The 27,494-nt window shown below is 34.0% G+C and overlaps 1 protein-coding gene across 1 annotated transcript; it reads right to left on the reverse strand.

Annotated features, from left to right (window-relative positions):
- Nucleotides 1-7,432: 7,432 nt before the first annotated feature.
- LOC128546123 (uncharacterized) lies at nucleotides 7,433-25,887 on the reverse strand. The gene is made up of 4 exons (XM_053531188.1): nucleotides 25,368-25,887; nucleotides 24,495-24,716; nucleotides 23,780-23,854; nucleotides 7,433-15,631 (listed from the first exon to the last, which is right to left on the reverse strand). The coding sequence occupies exons 1-4, from the start codon at nucleotides 25,885-25,887 to the stop codon at nucleotides 13,158-13,160; spliced, it is 3,291 nt and encodes a 1,096-aa protein (XP_053387163.1). The 3' UTR covers nucleotides 7,433-13,157.
- Between the last annotated feature and the right edge of the window lie 1,607 nt (nucleotides 25,888-27,494).

The raw sequence follows: 27,494 nt of genomic DNA on the forward strand, positions 1-27,494 counted from the left end.
TCTCTTTCAAAGGGGATTTAAAAAAAGATAGAGAAACTCGTGTGCTTATTGAAAATTTTTTGAGACTTAGTTTAATTTTTCTCAAAATCTTTTTTTAATTATAAGCATTTTAACAAGACAATGGAAACACCCCCTGCTTTTACGAAACAAGAAATAACAGTAAATGAGAGCAAAGCACTTAGGTCCATTGGAACTTATTGATGAATTATATGTAATTTGAAAGATTCAAGTTATAAACAAGAGCTTAGAGAACACTTGCATGAATTAACTGACAAGGAACATAAATTATTTGGGACACTCCTACTGGATTATTTAACGTATTGATTTACACCAGTCCCTTAAATGACCTCTGTTTCAAACGTGATCTTGACCAAACATAATCTAGTTTTTCCTGGCAAAAAAGTTTTATGCCAAGTGATATTGACCATTGACCTACTGAACCAGAACCAATAGGGGTACTTTTGCTGTCATGTCAAATCTTTACACTCATAACAGTTAAACAAGCGTTCTCCAGTTATCATCCGGAAACTGATTAACAATAGACCGGCCAACATCATCATCATTAACCATTAATATTTACCATATACTCCCTCCTTCTTCGAATGAGGACGAATAAATTTCAAATTAGAAGATGCCCAATGTTTCCTGCCTAGTCCGCCAATGCAGAGTCGTAAAATAGGCAAGATGATCAATAGAGATAGGGGAGAAAGACAAAGATACACGAATGTTAAGCTCAATAGAGATCATCCTACTTGGCATGACAATCACTCTAGAAGTTACAAATTCTAAGTCAAGAGGTTCTCAAGTAAACCCGTGTTTTCCATGATTCTGGCCACCGTGTATCACCAAAACATTTTCAGTCTCAGCCCAGAAGTTTGATGATGAAACTTTATTTGTCACTTATAGTTAAAAAAAAAAATAAAAAAAGCTAATATCATGTTTAAAACTAACTTTAAGTTAATTAACTATTTATCAAATGACTTTTTTTCAGTATTGATGGTCGGTTCTCATCTGGAATTAAGTCTTGAAGTTTTAGTAAAACTGTTAGTATAATTACAAACTCAAACTCACTGAGATCGAAAGATGTTTGTGAACACGGGGCCAGGCCCCTGTGACCTTGATCTTTGATCCAAAGAGTCCACACAATCTACAGGGGTCATCTACCTCTGCATGTCAAATCATTCTATGCAGTTTTCAATATTGTGGAGGTCATGTGGTTCACAAGTATTTGATCCAGAAATAGTTTTTTTTCCATCTTCAATGCCTCTGTGACCTTTCCCTTAAGTCAAGTGACTCCCAGAACATTAAGGGCATGATCGGCTTTGGTAATTCCTATGATCGTGATAAAAGTTCCGGGTCAAATGAATCTAAAGTATATGGTTTGGAAACTGTTTTCAAAGTTCTGGTTCCTGTGACCTTAACTTTTGATGAAGTGATTCAACAGAGGGCGCAAGATGGCCTAGGTCACTCACCAGGGAAACACTCCATAACAGTGTAAACATATTTGGCATTGTGATTTCAAAGGAAACAAATATTTCTGACCAATTTCCATTAAAATTGATCAAAAATGTGGTCTCTTAAGTGTAAAACAAGTGTTTTTCTTCAATTTTGACCTAGTCAGCTAGTTTTTAGCTAAGATGACCTACAATCGAATTCCACCATATATTTGATTAAGGGCAATCATTCTGGCTAATTATTCATCAACCTCGAATAAAAAATAATCCTCTATCGCCTACAAAATCGTTTTTATTTGATATACTCCTAGCGACCTAGTTTTTTTTGATCCGCAGATGACCCATATTCAATATTGAAACCTTAAATTATATCAAGGCTACATTTCCGACCAAATTTCATGAAGTTCAATTGAAAAATAACATCTCATTGCTTACAAATGTTTTTCTTTGATTTGACCTAGTGGACCTAGTTTTTGACCACAACAAAATTCAATTCACATTAGAGATGACCCCATATTCAATCTGGCCAAGATTTTGTCAAGGCAATCATATTTGACGTAAATGTTAGCTATGAATATCCAGTGTAAAATGCAACCCTATTGCGTACAACGTGGTTATCTTATTTTGACCGGGTGACCTTGTTTTTTACTCTAGATGACCTATATTTTTTTAAACTCCACTTAGATTCCATAAAGATTCCGTGTAAAATGCAGCCCCTATTTAAGGTGCCCCCAATTTGAGCATGTAAATCACATTTTCCAACTTAGGTAATTGAGACTTTTTTATTTCGTTTAAACGAAAGATTTCTGTTTAAACGAAATAACTATTATTTAGATTATAAAAACTATATTTAGGGCGCAACCGTACTATTGCATACACAAGGTTTTTATTTGATTTGACCTGTGAGACATTGACAGGTTATTTTGTTAATGATTTTTTCCCAAATGAGACCTCATCTTGGTAAAAACTGGCTATGAATATATTATATAAAAATTACGTAGAGCAAAAAACACTTCAGAATAGTTCTTAAACAAAAAGCAACCTATTAAAGAAAATCTACAATGAAATTAAATGTTTCATCCAATTTAAGAACCAAAACAACTACTACTATCTCCATATCAGCACACATCATGATCTTCGGGTTGGCATTTCAGTCAATTTTTAGCTGTAGATTAATATTATGCCTCATAATCATGAAATATTCAGTATTATTATATTTACAGGTCTTTTGGGATCATTGAGTCCATTCAACATATATTTAATTACATTTCTACTTAAGCCAGCGCTAGGTGGGGGTGGGAGCACATTTAATTACCATCATGAAAAGACTCAATCAAACCGGGTCTGCTATTTTCATCTTGGCTGCATTCTATGCTTCCAAAGGATCTTTTAACGAATTTTATTTTTCAATTTTTAAAAAAATTTAAAACGAATTTTTTAACTATTTTAAACTAAAAATTTTGTTGCCATTTCCCAATCTCACATGAAAAAAATCGTCGCCGAACGTGAATATTTGGGGGGAAAAAACCCCCCAATCTCTGGGGACAAAGGCGAATGGAAAAAAATAATGTTTTCTTTCGAATTAATGACATGCTCGGGGGTTTTTTTTTTAAAAAATTTGGTGCAAAATTTAAACACGAGTACAGGTGTGGTAACTAAAAGTGTCAGGTATTAATTTCCCGCACGCTAGTTTCCGCACTGGGAGATAGTGAAGTATGTCAGCCCGTCTGGGAAAAGTAGACAGAAGGATATTTTATTGATTTTTGCTCTCACATGGGGTTAAATTTTACCCGGGCTTTAACATTTACAGCAAGATTTTAAGTACTCATGAACTACTGATATTTGCAATGTAGACGCTACAACTACATATATGATGGCTATGACAAAACCGAAAGAACATAAAACTCTCGGTAAACGATATACTCGGGGTACGCCCCCCGTACAAATCGTTACCTCGAGTTTCAATGCTCTTTCTATTAACTTATACCCTTTAATAACATGTCAATCATAAACACCAGCTGGTATGTAATATTAAATCAAATTGAAGTGCATACGTTCGTATTTTCAAGAAACAGGTACGAAGCTTGCTCCCCCTCCGTTACGCTTGCAATTATTTTCCTAAGTCGTCCAAATAAAAATTATTTACGTAAATATTATGAAAGGATCGTATCTTTCTCTATGAAAAGTAAAAAGGATAACACCTCTTCTGTTGATTTCATGCAATATATTTTGCATAAACCCATTTCTGTGCTACAAAGTTCAACGGATACACGGGTGCAATTTTATCCGAAATAGAACATGTAGAAAGCACGCCGTGCTAACTTAGAGTTTTCTGATCACGTAACCAAAACAAGCTCTTCGGGTTGTGCAGGGTAACCAGTTATAAACATTTAAGTTAAGATCCAGTTTGTCGGAATTCAAGGACCAAACAAATTCTTTTTTCTTGTTTGATTAATTTTTTATATTTTTGTCACTGATTTTCTGATTTTATTTTTTTTTTGTACTGAAGTATTTTTCTCAGTCTTGGGTATTTAGAATCTGAGCATTATCAGAGTCAAGGCCGTTAAGGGTCAATTAGAAGTTTAATAAAGATTTTTCCTGTGTGACCAAGTCTTTAACTGAAATGAGAACCCGGACCTTAATTATACACTGATCACTGTTTTTATTCGGTTGAATTCCTTAAATATAGATCTGTAGGTTTATACGTATGAGACAGAAATTGATGTAATAAATTAGAAATGATATATGAGCCGCGTCATGGGAAAACCAACATAGTGGCTTTGCGACCAGCATGGATCCAGACCAGCCTGCGCATCCGCGCAGTCTGGTCAGGATCCATGCTGTTCGTTATCAATACCTATTGCAATTAGAGAAACTGTAAGCGAACAGCATGGATCCTGAACAGACTGCGCGGATGCGCAGGCTGGTCTGGATCCATGCTGGTCGCATACCCACTATGTTGGTTTTCTCATGGCACGGCTCAAATAAAATTAAATGCTAAGACTTGTTTGTATGTAGCCAAGTTATTGTCCAATATTACGATATGTCTTTCTATGACAGGCTCTATATTATGTGTTATAGAATCATGTATACGATGCCAATATTTCATATTTGAAAATATGGACAGTCTCTACATTGTATGTAAGTTATTACGAAATCAAAGTACGTATGTGTATAAACAATATCGCTGGGTACAAATATTGCACAAACTAAACGCAGTATGAATATGTGCTACCACTAAAGTCACCTTCAGCGGTTATTAGACTAAGTGAAATGTGAGTATTATAAAGTATGAAATATGTTTTTAAATAAAATTATAAGAACTGACTTTAGCACATCATGCCAAGATTTATGATACTACTTGCATGCAGGAAAAATCACTATACTTAAAATAAATTAATAGAATTAATATTGACAGTTGATGCAGGTTTTGATAATTAATGAAATGTCTTTTTATAGCAACCGCAGATAAGTTTAGATCTTGGATGTCATCCTGCCAGAGACATATAGACTCAGTGTTTTGGGATTTAAGATTCGGTTAAATGTAACTTTATCATGTAGTTCCGCATATGGAGGTGCTAGGGAAGTAAGAGATATTGTACAATTTATTACATCTCATGAACAGATTCAATTTAATCGAGTCTGCCATAAATTTGCTATGATGTGTTTCATGCTTCCAAAACATAATCTTGGGGGGCTACGTTTCCGAGTGGTTAACGTCGCAGACTTCGAATTACTTACTCCTAACCGATGTGGGTTCAAGCCTCACTCGAGGTGTCGAATTTTTTATCTAAGGAAGTCATCCAGCTGGCTTACAGAAGGTCGGTGGTTTTACCTAAATGCCCGCTTTTAATTAAGGTAGTTCTGCACGTTTGGATCGAAATTTTTTCTACAATGTAGAATTTGATTAAACTCTGATTTTTCAAAACTTCAGAATAGACCTTGAAAATTCAGCAAATAAAAATGATAAAGTCGTGTTCTTGATTATTTTGTTAGACTGTTTTGAAAAATTTGGACCTCATGCAATACCGTTATTTCATAATGGAAGTCTATGGGAAAACCACAACTTTCATAACATTTTCGCGAATAGAAATTTCTCTACAATGTGGATTTTGATGAAACTTCCCATAGTTGTCAATAAACATATGGACAATAATTTGATGAAATAAAATGTATAGGTCCATGTGCTAATTTTTGAGATATTTGACCATGATTAAAGTGAACCGGACATTTCACGCTAATTTTGACACATTATTTTGAATTTTTTAACGTCCCGTATGTTTTACTACCATTTTTTTGACTTTAGAAATATAGCAACAGTGCCATTGTAATAAATTTACTCACAGGTTTCAATTAATTCATAAACTGATTTTCATTCCCGTAGGCCGAATCCAGGCTTTATTCTACGTTTTCCGAATAAATAACGTCACGCCATCACTTCCGGGGTTTCAAACGTGCAGAGCTACCTTAAATAATGCACGGAAGAGCTGGGTTCTCCTTCAACCATCAAAGCTTGAACTTGTTTTCGATGCGACGTTAAGCCCAACAAAACAAAACAAACAAAAGACCGTCACAGATCTTCTTAGTACTATCTGTTAAAATATAGTGTTCTGTTCTAATACTTAATATTTTACAATCATGTAACATAACATATTTGAGCCGTGCCATGGGAAAACCAACATAATGGGTTTGCGACCAGCATGGATCCAGACCAGCCTGCGCATCCGCGCAGTCTGGTCAGGAACATGCTGTTCTCTAATTCCAATAGACTTTGAAAGCGAACAGCATGGATCTTGACCAGACTGCGCGGATGCGCAGGCTGGTCTGGATCCATGCTGGTCGCAAACCCGCTATGTTGGTTTTCTCATGGCACGGCTCAATTTTGTTTAACCAATTGACAATGTTGTGCTTTGAAAGGCTTTCTGTTGTTGAGAGCTGTTCGATTTGACTTCGTTCAATACTTCATGTTTTGATAACTCTTCCTTGGAGGTAGGTAGAATAAAGGAGCAAAATTGTTTAATCAAGTTCATTGCGGTCGAATATATATCACAGTTTTAAGTTACGCCTAAAGCATATTATTTGAAGACATAATTTAGAAAATATATCGACGATACAGACACATCTGTAGTAAATATAATATTATGCAGCGCAAGCAATTCCACCTCTTTATATATATGTTGATATGAATTTTAACTATATCATATGAGATTTTTTTTATCAAATTTTAACTTGCACTTTTCATAATGGTCTTTTTTTGTGCTAATAATCTATAAAACAAAATGTGAAACAGGAAGTAGTATAGAAAATCTCATTGTAACATGTAGTTGTTTCATGGTATTAAGAATAAACCAATATAAAGACTCGCAAACAATAATTGTAATATTTACAATACTTTCGCATGCGCAAAGATAAATCTGTTAGACTTGTTTATTTAACGAACGCACGAGACTATAACGTGACGGAAAAGTGGAACATTCCAGGCATCAGAACTTTGTAAGTCACAAAGTACATGTTTATTGACAAAATCAAATCACAGCAAGTGTTGGTATTAATTGATCTGATAAAAATGACATAACGCATAAAACGTATTAAACAGGAAAGTGTGACACTTTCGAACATTTATGTTCTTTTAACTTCTCTTTTTAACTGCTGTGCCAATTTCAGCAAAGACAGTTTGACAGAGAAGTACATTTTCGTCTCTAAATATTCGGAAAATGTGATAATTAAATTAACATTGTTCTTACTCCCGATGAAATAAATTAAAATAGCCTTGAAACATTATAAGCATTTCTATGACATGCATTATTCAATGAATGATTACAGAGCTAAAAACAATACTAAATACATTGTCACACACATGTTCACGAACGGGTAAAATTAAGTCCATTATTCAATGAATTCACTACTGAAAGCAACACTTGTATAAATATTCTGTAACATACAATGTATGTATGTATGTATGTATGTATGTATGTATGATACATGTTCACAATCAATAAACTTTACTTCATTCATTTTAAGAATTCAGTTCTTAAAACACTTGTCTAATTGCTTTATCATGTAGTACATATTCTTAATCAGTTAAATTTACTTCATTGTTTTCAAGAAATTCAGTAATTAAAACAACAATTGTATAAATATTCTATCACATACATATTCGCAATCAATTAAAATTTGTTCATATTCTCAGTGAATTCAGTACTTAAAACAAAACTTGCATAAATATTCTGTAACATACATATTTACAATCAATAAAGTTGACTTCCTTTTTTTCAAGGAATTCAGTACTTAAAACAACGCTTGTATATTAAGTACTCTATCATATACCATGTTCTCAATCAATTTATTTTACTTCATTTACTTGAAGGAATTCAGTATTAAAACCAACAACTGTATAAATACTCTATCACATTGATATTCACAATCAATTAAATTTACTTAATTTTCTTTCCAAGGAATTCAGTACTTAAAACAACACTAAGTTTTGTATAAATATTTTATAGCATACATTTTCAAAACTAATTAAATTTACTTCATTTTCTCAATGAATTCAGTACAGTAACTTTAAACAAAACTTGTTTAATATTCTATAGCATACAATAAAATTTACTTTATTATCTTTTTCAAGGAATTCAGTCCTTAAAACAACACATATATAAGTATTCTATCACATGCATGTTCTTTTTTTATACCATGTTCTGTTACTTTTCTTCAGTTTTCATGGAAAATAGTACTTAAAGCAACAATTGTATAGATATTCTATCATATACATATTCACAATCAACTAAATGTAATTCATTTTGTTCAAGGAATTCAGTACTTAAAGAAACAATTATATAAATATTCTATCACATACATACTAACAATCAATTAAATTTACTTCATTATTTTCAAGGAAATCTGGTATAAATATTCACATGCATGTACACAACCAATCAAATTTACTTCAGTTCATTCAATGAATTCATTACATAACAACACTGTTGAAAATATTCTAACATATATATTATGCACTATCAATCAAATTTACTTCAGTTCTTTCAATGAATTCAATGCTTTAAACAGTACTTGTATAAAAATTCTGTCACATACAAAATCTAATACATAATCAATATTTTCAACGAATATCAAAATTCAATTAAACAAAGATGGACAGAATACAGGTTATTAACGTCATAGCCTTTATTGCCTTTATATCAAAAGAGAGAAAATGTGATTGGTATGAAATTAACTGCGCACAAATGTCAATATATTTCTACAAAACAACTACTAATAATAGCGTAAAACCAAGCTGCATAGTTATTAACATTTGATTTTTAGAAGAACAATAAATGCAACCGCTCGGACCACTAGAGCAGAAATATCAAAGGGGCATGACAAAGTGGATGTTTACTATTGTTATTATTATTCAAACTTTATCCTGCTGGCGGCAATTGATTCTGCCTTTGCGACCAGCGTAGATGAAGATCAGCCATAACGTCCGTGCCGGCTGATCATGGTCTGTACTGTTCGCTATTCAGTCAGTAAATATTTAGTAAACAACCATTCGAAAAATAAATGGTACTGCGCAAATTGAATAATGGAACAGTCAATTTTAGAAATTTAGCAGGCTCAAAGTTTATTGACAGGAGTGATACAAGTTCTTATCAAAAAAATGTTTACATTCTATTTACAGGTAGATTAGTGCTGGAATAATAGATGTGCTCATTAATTTCAATATGCCAAATGTGTTTAATATACACCTACACAAATCATGTGGACAAAAAAGTTTAGTATTGTACAAGTAAATACGTACAGAAAGGAACAATTAGAATTGCATCTTTTGTATTGCATTTTGCTGCACTACTTCCATTTAATATACATGAATTGACACAGTTCTATAAATAGAGCACACAAAATATAGACGCAATTCTATTTTAACATCGATATACTGTCAAAACATTGAAGATTTCTTTCGATAACAAACCACAGACAAAACAATGGTTGTAATAAATGAAAGGGTCATCATAACAGTACCTAGATCTGGGATTTTGTATTCGGCTGTCACGGACTGTTCCAGGCCGTATCACTCAGCGCTTGCGCGCCTCCTATTACACTAACTTGGCATAATTCACTCGAGCCAAAAACAGCATTCCATATCAAACTTATATAGCAATAACCATATTTTACTTTAATAACCTGTTTTATCCCTATCAACTCAACTCACAGGGCAGTCCTAGGTAACACGAGGAATTATTAGATGACGAGTAAGAATTTGGTTTGATGGTGATAAACGTCTCAGGTTTGCACGTTTTGAAACAGATGTGGCGGCCGAAGATGAGTGTATCAATTTGATCGTCAACAAACATTGATTAGAAGGAATGAAAAGACAGCCATTCATTAAATGTAAGACACATTTATCCACTTTCTTAAATACTTCATAATAACCGTTTTATTATTTTCTTTGTAGAAATTTTAGAAGGAAATATGACCCAGGTAGAAACTTCAGTTACCGCATAAGCGCATAAGAACAAAAACTGGCCTTCATAATAGGTATATTGTATATGCCGATATGCCAATAAATCTAAAACTGGAACTGAAAATGGCCTTTATTGTCCGTCATGCAGTCCCGGTTTATTATGTGTAGACGATCATTATCATGATTTTTGTCATGCCTCTGCTGTAGGTCGAGAGCGTATCAGTTTCGGATGTAGAACATTGACGTTATAAATGCATCATATTTGAGTCTGTAGACAACCAACCAGTATTACGTCTAATGACACACGATGAGAATGTAGCCGAAACCAAGAACAGCGATGATCACAACGCTTGTTAAAACAAACATTAGTACTATTTAAAACTATTCTCTATCAAAACTGTTCACACTATTGTGTTGGTCTGAAAAACTTAAATTTAGAGAAAATACGTGCCGACTTTAAGCAAATGACTATTATTTGATTTAGCTGTTATTCTTCTGGAATTTAAAAACATTTGTTAAAACGAAAATGTCTAGTGAACGTTTACCAAAGTCGTATAGTAATTTGAATGTAGTGGTCTCGAAGTCCCCACCCCTCCGCAAAAAATAAATAATACAAAATCAACAGAAAAAAACAACAACTGATATTCACATCATTGATTCCACAACCAAACCATGAACCTGAATTTATAAAGAAAACAAGATATCATCAACATATATAAAGTATTTTAGATAATATACTACAACTTTATTTCTATGGAATTCATGTATTAAGTTAAAGACACATCTGACATTTTCCTATATGCATATAGGCAAAATTTTTCCTACAGACAGAATTTCTTTACATTTTGTGTACTGACTGAGAATCAAGTCTAAAACGGAAATATGTATCAAAAGCATAGGTGCCGGTGCTTGATCTTGATACAAATAAACTTGGACCTTGAAACCCTTTGACAAGTTAAAATCATAAAATGTTTCAGATATAAAGAAATCGAAGCATAGTTTTCACTGTTAAGGAAAGCTAAAGCATCTAAAACTTCATTCCTACTGCTTCAAAACGTACAGAACCGTGGAAATTATCGTCATCAAATTCGTCCAACAATTATTCGTATTAACTAGTACTGCCATACGTTCCTAAATAATAAGTACTATGACGTTATCAGTCGTTACTGTGTATTTGGGCGTAATTGCACTTTCTAAAGACAATTCTGGTTAGAGTAATTGTAAAACATACTGTATGCAACAAAATATCAACTTTACTATTTGGTCAAAGCTTTTGTAAGCCCAGATGTAAGTATGCAATTAAAACATACCCATAATATATCTATTGTTCGAATCCCTCTATGTTATGTTCAAATATGTTTTTGTTAACAAATGAGTTATTATTTTTCTCTGTATATATAATCATCAAACAAAGTGTCATATTACAGAAAATTATAAAAATCTTCAGTCAAGTCCACACAAATGCGTAAAATATATTTTCATGTAGGTCCAGCTGAAATAACTAAAATTATCCACATCTATGATCAATTTCAAATATTTTGTAAACAATGAGTCAACAAATATTTTTCAGTCTTTATAACAATCATACGAAGTGTCCCTATTGCAGATAATCATAATTAAATCCTCCATCAAATCCGCACAATTTCGTAAAGAATCATCTTCAAGTAGGTGCAGCTGACGGTGCTTGTGAAAAAAACCCACCAAAAACATACAAACTTGTCCATACAGTTCGATTACTAGGTCATACATGTTTACACGTTTTCAAACCAAATTTTCTCTACTTGCAAAATGTCCTTTCTACTTTTTGATTATGTTTTGTTTTAGCTTGAGCTCACGTTTTTCTTATACAAGACACATTGAAAAATGGAATCCTGAGTTAAGGTTACAAAACGCAATCTTTAATGAGAATTCCTATAGTTTTTTTCCTTTCATAGAATTTTTTTTTTTAGTTTACATATATGATAGGAAAGTTTGTGCTGAAAACAATGAACAAATAAAAACAATAGGTCACCAGGCTTGTTTTTGTGAAAAATTGTTTTGAACACACCCACTGTTGCAGAAACTGCCAGCGATTTTTCAACATTTTCATAATTTTCTGCTTTTTTTTTATAAATACCAACAAAAATATGCACCAAGACAGCACAATACGGTTTTTTTTCTTTTTACAGATTTTATTATATACTTATTTGATATCATATTAGTCATATTTGTAATACTATTATAACAATAATGGGTACAAATGAAAAAGTGAACTTTTTTTCAATGAAAAATACCCATAGTGAAGAATATTTTTTTTTAAATTTTGAAAAAACTCTTTCATAGAATTTTTTCCTGTTTTTCTTGTGTATAGATAATTGCATTGTGAGCATAAAAATGGCTAAAAACTTATAGGTCACCTGGCTAAATTTTATGTTAAGACCGCTAGAATACAATACATATTCGGACGGAAAATGCCGCGAACCTGGACAAATTGATTACATGTATGTCTGCTAGAAGTTAAAAAAAGTTTTAAAAAATTCTTAATTCTTTCTATAATTGAATACTAAATAATCTGAAAGGTGATATTGTCTAATCAGTACTAAGTCAATTATCTTACATTATATGAACAACACTGTCTTTGTACTAAAATGCGATGTGAAAACACAACCACAAAAATAGCCAGATACCTGTCAGGCATGATACTTGTCATTGTTGTCAATACAACATAAACCAGTATCAACATTTGATTACTGATAAAACTTATGAAAAATATTATTTCATTCAAGATTCCTCATATTTAAGATTGTCTGTAACATGTTTCAAGAGATTTTGACTTCAGCTCAGTTTTCCATAGAAAGTGTCGGCTGCGCAATAAGATGCACATAAAAACTATAGGAATTCCCTTTAATATTTATAATCATGATGTTTACGAAAACGAACTGTACAATTTGAAGAATGGCGAATCGAACATATCTCCCGCTCAAGCTTTTACCAAAAACTAACTGCAAAGAAGATAGCTCTCGACGATTCGAAATATTCTGTTTTACCTTCTGCGATATCGAGTTATATTGATATAGTATCGCCTCATGCAGGACATAAGGCATTTTGTATCAAGTGACATGACAGAGTTATTCCGAATAACTGATTATCTGTTCCAAATGAAATCGTCAAAAGGTCAGACTCTGAGATCAATTACGAACCAAGTCGATCCCAATATAACAGGATAATCGATGCAATGCTGCTGGTATCAAGAACTGGAAGTACAACTAAAATCCATTAATTAGGTTTCTCAACACATCCCAGTCAACGTTAACACATTCACGAGAGCAGTTTGAAATTGCAGTGACCAAGACATCAAGAGTTGCTTTATCATCTTCCTTCATATCCCATTTTAGAAGCATTTGGTAAATCTGCATATCAACAGTTTGGTTATTCATCTCAATATGTTGTAATTCTATTTCGTGAAGACCTAACTGTAAACCAATCTGTTTCCAACCTTGCCCGATCGCCATTGAGAGTGTGCTGTACCCTTTCCTCGTCAACCTTTTCTTTGGTGCCCTCTCGGGTTTTGTTTCACTCAAGTACCATTCATCCCGAATGTCCCTTGCCTTGAAACAATGACTTTTCCTGTCAGGACAAGGACATTTGTCTCTTGAGATCAGACTTTTAAAATCACAGGTCTCCTTGCTTCCCTTGAAACCGTGTTCAATGTGAAAACATCGAACAACAAGATTCGTCGCAAAGCGTGATTCATTTGTTTTCTGTCTTTGATATTTATTCATTTCTGTGTTGATGACAAGTTCTATATATCTTCGAAACATGTCGCAGATATTGGCACTGACATCGTCAGAAGGACAAAGAGAGACGACTAGAATTTCAAGTCTATTTTCGTTCATCATCAACAGTCCGGCATGATCAAAATTCAATTCGCACGCAACAACATCATTATAGATGATAAAACAGCCATCGAATTTGATAAGTGGCCATCTGCTCACTACAGCTGCCAAACATTGTTGGTAAAGTATTGGTAGAATACTTTCATTCACTACATTGAAGCCTAGAGCGACCTTAGATGATGTTTTATCCTTGCAAAATGCTCTCAGCATACTATCGTCAGCTTGTACCTTGAGGAAGCTCGGAACGATATAACTACGAAGTGGTTGGTACGAATTCGTAGACTCATTATAGCTTACCATGTCGGAAATGATGCGATGCTTTTTCAAGAACTCGACCAGTATTTCTTTGTATTTGATAAACTCCTCATTGCCACTCTGCGCCCAAACTTCTTCAAGCAACTCCGGTTCCAGTATTGCTGTGTCATATAGCTTATTCCAGAGTTTTCGCATTTTTGGACGAACTTTACAAAATTGTTTAGATGTAATGATGCAGCGGAACGCGTCGATTAGAAACTGAGGTTTTAAAACTACATAACGAGCTAAATCCCCCTCGTCAAAATAGCAAATAGAGCCTGTGGCATGTTGGTAGGAAAGGAAAAGCTTGATCTGGTCAAATGTGTCGTCATGTTCTTTTGAACAAATTGGAAATTCATTTCTGCTATCTATTTCTATAACTTCGTCAAAGCTAACGATGCTCTTTTTTTGGGATTGCAAATCTTTTTCTAAAGGTATCCATTTTGCAGGTAAGTGTCGCTTCTTTTGATTCTTCTTGATGTCCAGTATTGACCTACGTAGCTGCTCAATACCATCATCAGTCAAAGTCATGTTGGATACTGCGAAATCTTCAGGCTGAATATGGTTAAGGCATATCCTATCCTCGAAAGTCTGTCTGATGTCTTCAAAACAATGCTCAATATTTGCTCCTGCCTTTAATTTGTCCATGTGTGTTCCAACCAAAATAATTGGTGGGTCATGACCATCCACGCTCCCTACAAACGAATCTATTGAACCCACCCAGAATTTCATGTAGTCTCTAAGAGTTTTCTTGTGCAGAGGGAATTCATCATCGTTGATAATGGTATCCAAATCCTTTTCGAGGCTGAATACTAAAATGTAAACAGCTTGTCGAGAGTGAAAAATCTGATGGGTTGCATAATAAACAAACTGTCTACCAAAATCCCATATACGTATTGTTGTACTTACATCAGGTTTGTTACTGTCTGTCTCATATCTCATCAATTCCGATTTAAATTTACTCAAATTTTGAAAACGAATGTTTGACTTGTTTGCCTGAAAACTTACACTTCTGTCGGAAGAGCTTGCTTGTGGCTGATGATATTTTTCTGATTTAAACTGACCATGATCTAAATCAGTGTTGGAAAACTTCATCTTTTTATGCAACATATGTTGCTCATCAATATATTCAACCTCGTTTTCGGTTGACGGATAGTCATAATCTTCGCCCGGTCCGCTTATCCCGCTATCTTCTAATTTCAAATGCAGAGGTTGAGACTGATCCTCAAGAACTGACTCATGTGTGCGCGTACCTTTTGCAATATTAACTAAACGCCGAATCTCTTCACCCTCGGAATCTACCTCATCTGGTGGCTTCCATTCAGTATCGCTTATTGCGACACATTTTTGAACTTCTATTCCATCAGTTGATTCAACTCTTCCGATTGGCAGTTTCAATAAATTACGCACTAATGACGTCTTTCCCTGACCATAACAACCAACGACCATGACTCTGATGGTGTTGTCTACTTCTGTTCCTTCTTTTAAGGCGTTTTCGTAAAGTTGTCTAGTGAATGGATCATCTTCTAGCTCATCTGGTACTGCTTGAGCTAATTGAAAGATAACATATGTCTGAATTATATAATTGTTTGTTTGATTGAATAAATGAATTGAAATAGCATGCGAAAGGAATTTGTACCTCGAAAAGAATACTCATGCAAAAACAAATGGAAGAAGGATATCCTGATTAATGAATAAATCATATTTAAGTCTTCCTTTCACCTAGCAAGATTAACGATCTCCAGGAAGCACGGATGAAAATAGCATGCGAACAGATTTGTATGTAGAAAAGAATACTCATTGTAAAGAATACAGTCAATGAATGTTTGGATATTAGGTTGTCCGATATCATGATCAAGCCCATACACTTGGTGGAACTTATAACTATACAGTTACACAAATTTATAATACCCCTATATCAGTATCTATTGAGTAGATATTGTGAAGTTTGCAACAAATGTAGTTAAGAAGTGAGTGATAATATTTTATTATATTTCATTGCATAATAATCAAAATTTAGAAAACAACAGTACGTAATTCATCGTTGCCTTAAAGTGCAAAATCACAAAAACTGCTCCTGCTCCAATCACACTGTTTTACAATTGGCTATTAACCTGCATGCCCTCCTTGGGTGTTAATGACGGCTAGGTAACGTTTTGACGTCACGTATCGATGTACTTAATTTTTGGGGAATGTTGATCCATTCCTGTACTGGCCTGGCTCTCAGCTGGGGAATGGTCTTTGGCACGTGTCTTTTTACCCGGCGGTTCAGTTCGTCCCAAAGTTTTTCCATAATATTTAAAGTCGGGGACGTGGATGGCCAGTCAAATACGTTTATGTTATTAATACACAACAGCGTTAGTCTAGCTCTTGCGGTGTAACAGGGGGTGCCATCCTGTACAAGCCTCTAGGGTCGGATGATTTCGTTCTGATACCATGCCGCGTTCAAATTGCCCTCCGTGAATACTAGGTTCCTCTTGCGGTGCATGGACACCCCAAATTAAATCATAACTGATCCTGGTCTGTACCTGTCACATTCGGTGACATTTTCATCGATAAACCTCTCTCCCCTTTCACAATATACTCGTGCACGACCATTGTTACCACGTAAACAAAACTTCATTTCACCTGTGAAAAGAACACGTCCCCATTCTGCGATGACGCCGCGCCAGCCCTGTGTCTCTGCGTAATGAAAATGTTTTGAACAGCGACGCGTCGTCTCCGCTGACGGTAGAACCGTATCATTTGCTGGTCCTGTACGGCACTTGTAACACGTCCACGTTGCCGGCGAGAAATATTATCTACGCTGCCTGTAGCTCTGTCCTGTACTATCAGCGTTTTGATGGTATTGCGATGTACTCCTATTCGCCTTACAACCTGCGGAAAAAACGGATACACTCTTTATAACAAAATCTGTGATATTATCAGTTTAGGGTGACACTCGATTTATTAACATTATTAAATCTGTTTAATTATTAAAATGATAAAAGTTTTATATAAAAATAACACATACAAATTGAAACTTACCTGTGACTGCGTGACACCAGCGTTGATAAGCCCGACGGCCCTTCCTTGAAGAAAATACGTCTGTCCCATTTTGTGTTTTATTTTTATTATACGGGCCGTAAAAATATATAACATGACCATGTGCAATTTTAATTCTCGCCGTTTGCACCATTGCAATATTCAATACGATAAAACACTATTTCATTTTACACTAATGAGATAACAGCTTTGATGAGATATCTGAGAGACATTTTTTCACATATCGAAACTTTTCTTTATATAAATTAAATCTTGAATTCGCTCAACACAAATATTATCAGATTTCCAGAGAAAGAAATGAGTACGTTTACATGATAACGTCGGTATAGATGATTAGATGTTACATTGTAATCTAACGTTACGGTAGCAGAAAGTCTTTTACGGATGTCAATACTGACATTGTTGCGGGACTAATATCACAATCATATATACAAAGTTTTACTTATCTATGAAAGGAACTTGTACGCTGTACAGAAGCTTTTAACAGAAATACATTAGATGTTGTTATGTTATTTCATTCAGTACTTTTTTTATTACTTATTTTATGTTAATTGTGACAACCACCAAATGCACATGAGAAGCTCGTATGAATAAAAAAGCTACACAAGACTAAATACAGACTGTTAACTGGGTTTTATTAAGGCAAAAGAAATGTATATGAAACAGAGTGAATTTTAGACATATCTGGCCATTACAAAGGAAAAATAAAATATTAATGAGAAATGGAAAAAGACATTACCCTCCCGAATTTATGATACTTGAAACTATGCAATATTTTAAACGACATTTGAAGTATCGAAATTTAAAGAAAACATCTTCAAATATGGTCTTTATGTTAAAGTTTCCTTCAGATATAAGTTTTAAGTGCAAGCAAAGTGAGGACTTTGCACACAAAATCAACATAAAACGGTATAAAACAGAGATTACTTCCGCCGCACACGTACATAATTTTTTTATAGCAACGTCTGAATTGTTCAGTGTAATAACAACATAATAATAAGATATGATAAATTTATTTCTTTTTTATGTTTTACTTAAGAAATAATAAGTTCCTTACCGTTGTTTATAGTGGAATTATACATTCCACGATAAGAAACGGTAAGGAAATTATTATTCCGATTCTAACATGGTTGATAGGGGTTTATTGCCTGAACATTGTCATACTACATTTCGTGGCGAAAGTCTGTTGTTAGGAAAGTCACGTGGTATAAACATATCGGCTGTTATAATAGCCTCCCCAATGAAATACAACACTATTTTTTTTTATTGCAATACGCAATTTAATGTAGTTACTACAGGTCAGTAAACGGCCGCCATGAGCCATGATGAGGCACGACAGGAAGTGAACAGTTTCCTTTGATTAATTTAAGTATTAACTTCAAAAACGGTAAGCAGAACTTTCTTCTTAAATTATTTTGCATTGTAAATGTTAACTGTAATAGTGCTCGAGGCAATGTTGCCAGTGAACATGTGTAAGGCACGACTGTCGCTGATTTGCCTTTTGGTAGAACTAGGAGAAAAGTTTTCCTAAAAAATGTTTGATTACAATATAATCTATTTTTTATACAAAATTTTACTTACATTCAAATGACAGACTGTTTTTAAATTTGTATGTAATTTGCGACTACTTTTGGCAACCATAAATTTACTAAGATTTTGAAGCTTGAATCGCTAGTAAAAATAATTTTACTTTCAAATTGTTTTATAATTATATTTGTAAAGGATAATCTGATAATATTTATAACCGTCAAAATTTTGAAGGACCAAAATATTTAAGAATAAGTCACAGTTCTCAGTAATGTAAAGTTTTTGGTTTTATCGTTTGCGCATATCGTGTGTAGACGCAGTAATCACTAATAATATGCAGTAAAAATGCAAACTTACATTATAAATACAAGGGAATTTTAAGGTGATAGATGCCCATCTTTTATTTGCTACTGGAATTCTGAGAAATTAAATTCAAACCCTAGGGATATAAAATATAATGGTAAACTTGTAATTTGATAAATAAGTGAAACAATCATTTTATTGTCAGATCAGTAATTATTTAGCATTTGTCTGACTTAAGATATATCAGAGAAGTAAAAAATACATTTATGTTTTTAGTTCTTTGGGTGTATCAGCAATATTAAAAAAATGATGATGACTTTTTTCCAGTCTTATATTTATCAGAAAATCTGTAATTTAAACTTCATTCACGGTTCAGATATATAATCGCTTTAGTAGTTAAATTTTGGAAAACTTACTTCATTATTCTAATATCTTGCATAATTTAGGGCTTTGCTGATTGCTGTATCTCTCATCATAGGATGGTTTCACATACGAATGAAGACTTGATACATTTTTATGACCAGCTCCAGACATTATTGCTCTGCTTGAATAGCCCCTCTTATGTAGATAGGAGCCAACAAAGGCTGTTAAAGAGTGATGTGTGTACCTTTGACTGAGACATGCTTTTTCAGACAACATAGACATGAAACTTTACACCGACAGCTTTGTTTGCGTATCAGATTTTATGAGCAGGTTGGAATTTGTCAATAGGTCGCAGAAAGAGATTAGGACACTGGACTTAGCTTTGATATATATTTTAAGTAAGATCTCATCGGACATCGTGGACCTTCATTTTCATACAAACGTGGCTCTTTTGGATCTTCTCTATGGTCTAAACCAAGATTGCTTCGTTGTATGACATATATTGACAGCCCTTTGAGTCCATTTTTACAACAAAGGAGTCCTTCCTAAGGTCATGGAGGCCTTCCTTCCTGGCCACGGCAGCCGAACTGACTCAGGATATCATACAGAACTTCATTCTGCAGTGTTCCTGGATGATGCTCTGAAAACAGTCCACTCTCAAACAGTTTATTCACATCATCCTCAGTAATTGGCTCTCTGTGTTTACTGAGGTCCTTTCCTTCACGTTTAAGCCCCTTAACCAATCCAGACAAAATTGATTAGAAAACATGAAGTCCCTGTCTTTCATGATATTTATTTGCCGTGACACAGGTGGTGTGGTTAGATAGCGATTTATTCCTGTTTTGAGGCCAATAAGACCTGCCTTGGAGTAGCCGTCACCTTTTTTTTTGTCTAGACTGAGGGATAGAATTTCTGTAGGATTTTATCCAACACAGATACCTCTAACCATTCAAACTCAGTACTTACTTTGGTAGCTGGTTTCTTTCATCCAATCTGTAGTAAATTTATACATTCAAGTAGGGGTGTAATGGTACGCCAGTCTCACAATACAATATATACCGGGATACAGATGAAACAGTACGGTACATATAGTGATACATGTCAGAATTCATGTGACAAAGAAACAACAACAGTTTTCCTACATTTGGAAAGTACTTGAATTGTTTCTTTCAAGTTAAAGAAAGTGTTATAAATAATATACTTGTGTAGTTACTATCTTTAATATTCATTGTATTAATGATTTCATTCAATTGTAGCTTTTTACTGTATCGTTTCTATATCCTGAAACAGGCTTTTGATACGAAATGTGTACCAACTGACTGATGACATATGATATGTATCGTGATACAGTATTACTATATATCGTTACAATCTCGCATTTAAGTTTGAAATGATAACTTTGAATTTTATTTATTTAAATTAGAATTTTTTCTGCCACGTCATGGAAAAATGTGCTCCATTTTTTATTCAACAAAACTCATTTAAATCATTCAGTTTTTTTTATAATCGCTATTGCATTGCTTAAAATTACCTTACAAATAATTTTACAGGCCTTTACATGGATTATTATTCGATATATACAGAATTAAGGTGCATAGGAATTGATTCCTGAACCATGGTAAATCAGACAGTAAACTATAAAATTGTCTTATGTGTATTTTAATTGAATTCTTAGAAGCTCACGGAATTATGTTTATAGTAATGATAAAAATATGCCTAACTTTGATTTATCAAATTACGAGTTACAATATTTTATGCGATATTTTGACATCAAAACTGATGTCAGAACATCGCCTCACAAGACTTAGTGTGTATGTAAACTGTTGTCTATTGCAGAATGTACAATGGTTGATTTCATTTGTTTGAGTTTTGTTCTGGACAAAATGTCAGACTGCTATAGAATTTTCAGAAACTATGATCAACTTAGATTCATAATAATTGTTTTCAAATTATCAATAATAATATAATGAAATTAGTTTTTTAAGTTAATTTTTTTCCCAGTTGAACATTATTTTGCTTCTCTTCTCTCTATAGATCAATGGTCAGAATGCTTTCTGCTGTATGTAAGAAGTAGGAAGTGGTCTGTGTTCAAGTCCCAGTGGAGAGTTTAGCTAAGAAATGATGTAGACTGGTCAAATTTCGGAAGAAATATATAATCAGGACTCACATGTTTGTTTGTCAAATAAGTTTCAGCAAGTTCATTATTCAATATTCAGTGATAAACAATGTTTGAGACAACTTCATGTATTATGGTGTAAAATAAATCCTGGTTCAATTCTGCGTACCAGGCGTTATGTCCTGCAAGACAAGAGGTTGCTTGAAAAGCCCATGAATGAAGTTCAGCATTATGGCTATCATTATGCTTTAATGAGCAAGTTAGGACAAAAATGAACTCATACTGCCTGATTTAGTTCTACAACGGTTCATTGTTCAGATTTGGGTATATTTAAACACACAGGTAATGCCCTTCTGGTTTAAGTCCTGTGCATCTGAATTCTGTGCTTATTTTATTTTTTCAAACATGTTACATTGGAATGAAATGATAAAAAATTATATTAATAGTTGATGATCCATTTAAATAGTTTTACCGCCCACTTTGCTTGTCTGTCAGTTTGTTTTACAGTGTTCTGTGCCCGCAACATGTTGACGGAGGTTTCTGTTGCTGCATAAATTCTAGGTACTTCAGTTTCAGAAGTAATTTCAGAAGTGATCGTGTCCACTAAAGGACCAGGCAGTGACTAGTTCAGGTGCATCTACTTGTGAAGATGTAGCTGTTAGTGTGTCATAGAGAATGTCCCTTGTAGCATTGTTAATGCTAAATTTTACCAGTCTCAACTTTGACATAGTCTGGGTCTGGCATTTCATCGTCAAGACCGCTCATATCCTCCAAACCAATACAGTGACTTGAGTGAGAAACTCATTTAATTCCTTGTAAGTTGAAGTATGTTTTCAAATATTTTAAAGGTAAAAACACATTTGGTGATCCTCGAATATTGTGACTGGACAATATATTTGTAGACTGAACCGTCATAACGATAACCAATAACTCTCCATTCTTTACTTGAACCTCTTAACTCACAAATAGCCCCTATACTTATCATGTTCGCCATGTTTACTTTTTTGCAGACGAAGTGGTAGCCTAGTAGTACAAATCTAGGTAAAAAAACTACTTGTTTGCATCACGTGACCTAAACTTCATACACATTTTCATTCATAAAATTTTAATGCACGTGGGGGTAAAAAGAACAGCGGGTACTGACTGGGTTCCTTGATATATATTACGTCATTATGTGCTATTTTTAGCTACCCTTGTTTATCGTAGATTTTATCGAGATTGTTTTTAGTCTTTGTTTAACTGGCAATCAAATACAAATATGTTAGAATAATTCATTTCAAAAGTGATGTAATTAATATACATCATGGACTAGCGTATTTTTCCAAAATATTCCCTTTTTAATTATTCTTGGAATACTTTGCAAGGGCATGATAACGAAAAGCATGTTTGAGTGCGTGCATGCGCGCGCGTGCGTGAATATTAGCGTGTTTAGACATCCTAAATCTCGCGCCGTTGTTGCAGTGAAGAGAAGGCAGAAAATATTTTACTATTGACATAAAGTTTTCTAAAGCAAGTGTTATTTAGAAATCTTTTTAGCACCACCAACTCTTAAAAATAGGACTTTTTGGATCATTATCACTCGTTAACGAAGCTTGGAGATAAAACCATTGATATTCGTATGCGTTCTATATGTATTGCATTAAAATCAGGACACTCACTACCGACCATGTCTTCTTCATTTAATAAATTATGATCTTTATCAGCTAGAGAAATGTTTACCCAGCAGATAAAGTTTTTGCAAATAGTGTTGAAGTCGATAGAATATCTTATATTAAGACATAAAATACTGAACAATATCCCTGTCTAACTTCAGTAACATTAAAAATATTAAAGATCTTGCTTGAGAATATGTGTACTATCGTTAACTTTTATTGTATTTATTTTATGATAATATTTACTTTCATAAACATTGTAAGGCTGATAGGCGGATGCTCCTCGACCCCTATTATGCCAGTGACGGGGAAAAAAATTGAAGGTACCCATATGGGGCCTGAAAAAAGGAGAAACCAACCTATGTTCTCAAATGACCCATAAACAACAACAAAAAGAAACGCCAACAAAAATAGGGGTAATGTATCCTCTAAGAGAGATTTTTGTTTGACAGGTCAGCACTATGGAATATCTTTCTCACTGATAGCTAAAATGTTGGTATGAACACATACTTAATACAGTTTGTTTACATTTTAAAAATGCAAAAGTCTCCTTGAAGATGCTACCAAAATATCGAGTAAAGGTGAAAGAAAAGAAAGAAAGAGGAAAAGGAAAAAAAATATTGCTGAAATAAAATGCTAGCTTAGTACTAGTATACTAACAGCAGTCAGAAAATATTGAAGAGCAAAGTTACCTTCATCAGTTGATTTGCTTGGACGTCTTTGAGGAGATCTAGCATTGTCGTCAGAAACGTCTGTTGATTTTTCACCTATCAACAAAAAACCGTAATATATAATCACTTGCTTAATTATGTGTAATGTGTGATTAAAAAATGTGCTTCTTCTGTAAAAGTGCACATAACAACAAAAGAAAATGTCGAGGGCGATCTCTTAATAACTGAGTGGCCGCAAGCACGTTCATGACTGAAAAAAAGATAAATTATGTCAACAGTATTTTAGTTAAAACAAATACATTTATTCTGGTGTAACTGTTAAGTCTAAATTATTTGTTTTTGATTTAATGCCGTTTTTCAACAGTATACTAGTATCAGGTATGTGACGGCGGGCAGTTAATCTAAACAGTGTTCCTGGATTATGTACCAGTACAAACCTGTTCTCCGCAAGTAACGACCAACTTCCCCACATGAGTCCGAGACGGAGAACGAATTATTTCAGACACAATGTCATTTATCAAATCGTCACAGAGAATACTCCCCGACCGGGGTTTAAACTTATGGCCGTAGATCTACGCTATCTCTATTGAGCCAAGCGGACGGGCTCAAGTGTACATTGACTCCTCATATTAGAAAGAGTGGAACACAGTACAAGGGCAAGATCATTTAGAGATTCCAGGAAGCTTCTGCACTCCAAATACATCGGCATGTTTAATATACCTTTATATATACCTACATCTCACAACAGGCATGGGCATGGTTTTAAGCATCTGTTGAATAGCACTGCGAATTTCCGGATAGTCATTTTTGTTTTCGACTTCCTTTATTGCATTACGACACGCTGTGTGTATTATGTCACCAATATATATGTCTTTGCTTTCCCCTAGGGCTATATTCAACAATGGCCTAAAACTCAAACACTGAAAGAAAAATTCTCTAAATCCATCAACCTTGAAAACTGTAGTAAACAGTGTTTAATTATCTGTGGTCAATGTAGTTGTTTTAACTAAAATACTGTTGTAAAATATATCGTTTTGCGATATCTAGAACATTATTGCAGAAATGTTGTGGTAATAACATATTTGTCTTTTTAAGTGATGCCAAACATATGCCACCATACATATCAAATATATTAAATTATTGTTTTTTTTCTAAGCTTTTAAACATTTTTCCTACGATTACGTTTAAGTTCTAAATATTGTTTTTTCGTTTCGGTCTTCAGTCACACTCACTTTGTGTAACTTGTCCATTATTTCTGTGGAAAGAAATGTGCTGTATTTAATATTAAAGCAACACGGCGTAGAATTAGAGGTAACGAGCTAATACTCATTTAGTTCAGAAAATAATATATTGGATATTTAGTAGAGTTTTAAGCAGTCATACAAACATCAGTAGTCAAGGTAAACCATAGTCAAGACGGTTCTTGGGTCAGTGATGACTTTTTTTTGTCATAAACACAATTATAATTATCAAAGCTGTCTACTTTTCTGCTACAAATGAATCTAAAATAAAAAAATACTGACAAGGATCATAAAAAGACAGATACTTTTTCTCATTTCGCTCTTGTTTATCAATTTGTTTATTACAGCCTGGAACGAGTGTTCTGTACCTTTTGTCTGTTTCGTAAGTTCTGCTATACATGATGGGGTGATAGGGCCAGTTGTGCATTCCTGAATAACCTTAAAACACTCGTCTTTCAGCTTTTCACTTAATCCAGTCGACAGTGAAGTGAGTGCATTTTGTAATTCCTTCCGGATTTTTTCGTATTGATCGGCACTTAGCGACACAGAGATATGGGCGTAAAACATATTCCTCACATACCTAATAGATTTTAAGTTATTTTTCACACCGTCGGTTAGTGACTGTTTAAATACCGTCAGTAATACCGTTATTAACGTGGCTAAATCCCATGTTCCTACGTCGGTTACTCCAGTATCTGGAAACAATTTTTCTTGCTGCTTTTTTACAAATAGGTGCTTTAATTTTCTTTCGTGTTGTTTTAGAAGTAAATCAAGATTTCCTCCGGCCTTTCGTAGTTCTTTGTAGAAAGTTTCTTTTAACATCAATCCCCCTCCTTTCAGGAGCAGCATGTATGCTCTCAGATAATATTCGTCTTCCTCGGTAAACATGCCTTCTGTAATGGGAAAGCTCTTAATCTTTATTTCTGCAAAACATCGGAACCTTCGAAGCTCTATAGAGCTCGTCTGAACAAAGGAAACCCCAGAAAAATAATATAGTTTTTCTATTCTTATGTGAAGGGCAAAGTCTAGGAATCTATATGGTCAGGTCGGTGTTATATCCACGTGCCCGGTATTGTCTGAAAATGCTCAAAGAGGCTCTATTACAACAAGAGCTGTACAATGAAACAGCGCGCTCGACTATTTCGATACGAGCACATCTGAGGAAGCTGAAGAAGTCGCTTGAGTGTGTAATGACTCCAATGTGGATAAAGGTATTGGCCAATAATTTATATTTGTGTCAAAACAATTAAACAATAAGAAAGATAAAGATAAAATTTATCAAAACATTAGATTAGTATAATTGTAGGCAAATGGGGGCATGATTAAAGAACTATTGCGGAAAGAGTGATGCACCTTTTGTCATATGACGTGGATGATGACGTGTAACAAATACTTTAAGTTTGAATCAAATCTATTTAGTAATAACTGTGATAAGTGAGTAATAACTGCACTAAAACTTTAAACTGAATTACGATTGAAAAAATTCCCTCTGTAATAAAATATATATAGTGAAAATGCATCAAAATTAACCTCAAAATCTAGGTGAAATGGGGCTTTATTTATGAAATGTTGGTGCCGAAGTTATGGACATTGTGTCATATGATGTGGGTGGTAAGCCTGAACAACTATCTTAAGTTTGAATCAAATCCGTTTAGTAACAACTGAGATAGAGTGAAACTGCACCAAACCTTTAACTTGAAATTCTATTAAAAGGGGGATTTTTCATGAAATATTGGTGCAATAGTTATGGCCATTATGTCATATGATGTGGGTGATGATGAGAAATAACTATTTTAAGTTTGAAACAAATCCGTTTGGTAATCATAGAATGAAAATGCACTAAATCTTTAACCTGGCATACTAAGTAAAAAGGGAAATAATTCAAGGAAACTTTTTTCCAGAGTTGTGGACATTGTGTGATATGATGTGGGTGATAATGTGAAACAAATATTTTATATTTGGTGCAAGAGTTATGGCCCTTGTGCCATTTGATGTGGGTGATAATGGGGAATGACTATTTTAAGATTGAAACAAATCGATCAAATAATTACATAGATAAAGAGGAAATGCATCAGAACTTTAACCAAAGTGTGGACGTGGAAGGACGTTGACGCCGGGTCGAGTAGGACAGCTCTCCATACTTCGTATAAGGAGCTAAAACGCTGGAAGTCGTTACTTGTATATATTACCTATAATTGTGCCGGTGCGACGTTTGTCCCAAAGTAAAATCATATAAAATACAATGTTCCAATTAAATGCTGTTTCTGTGAAAGCTTGGTCGAAAGATCATTTTAACAGATTTGATTGCATGATTTATATGTATGATAGATATATAATCAATATTACCTGTTTAAAGGGAATTCCTATAGTTTTTTATGCGCATCTTTCTGCGCAGCCGACACTTTCTATGGAAAACTGAACTGAAGTCAACATTTGTCGAAACATGTTACAGACAATCTTAGATATGAGGTTTCTTGAATGAAATAACATTTTTT

Source organism: Mercenaria mercenaria, chromosome 19, assembly GCF_021730395.1.
Source record: "Mercenaria mercenaria strain notata chromosome 19, MADL_Memer_1, whole genome shotgun sequence".
Lineage (NCBI taxonomy): Eukaryota > Metazoa > Mollusca > Bivalvia > Venerida > Veneridae > Mercenaria > Mercenaria mercenaria.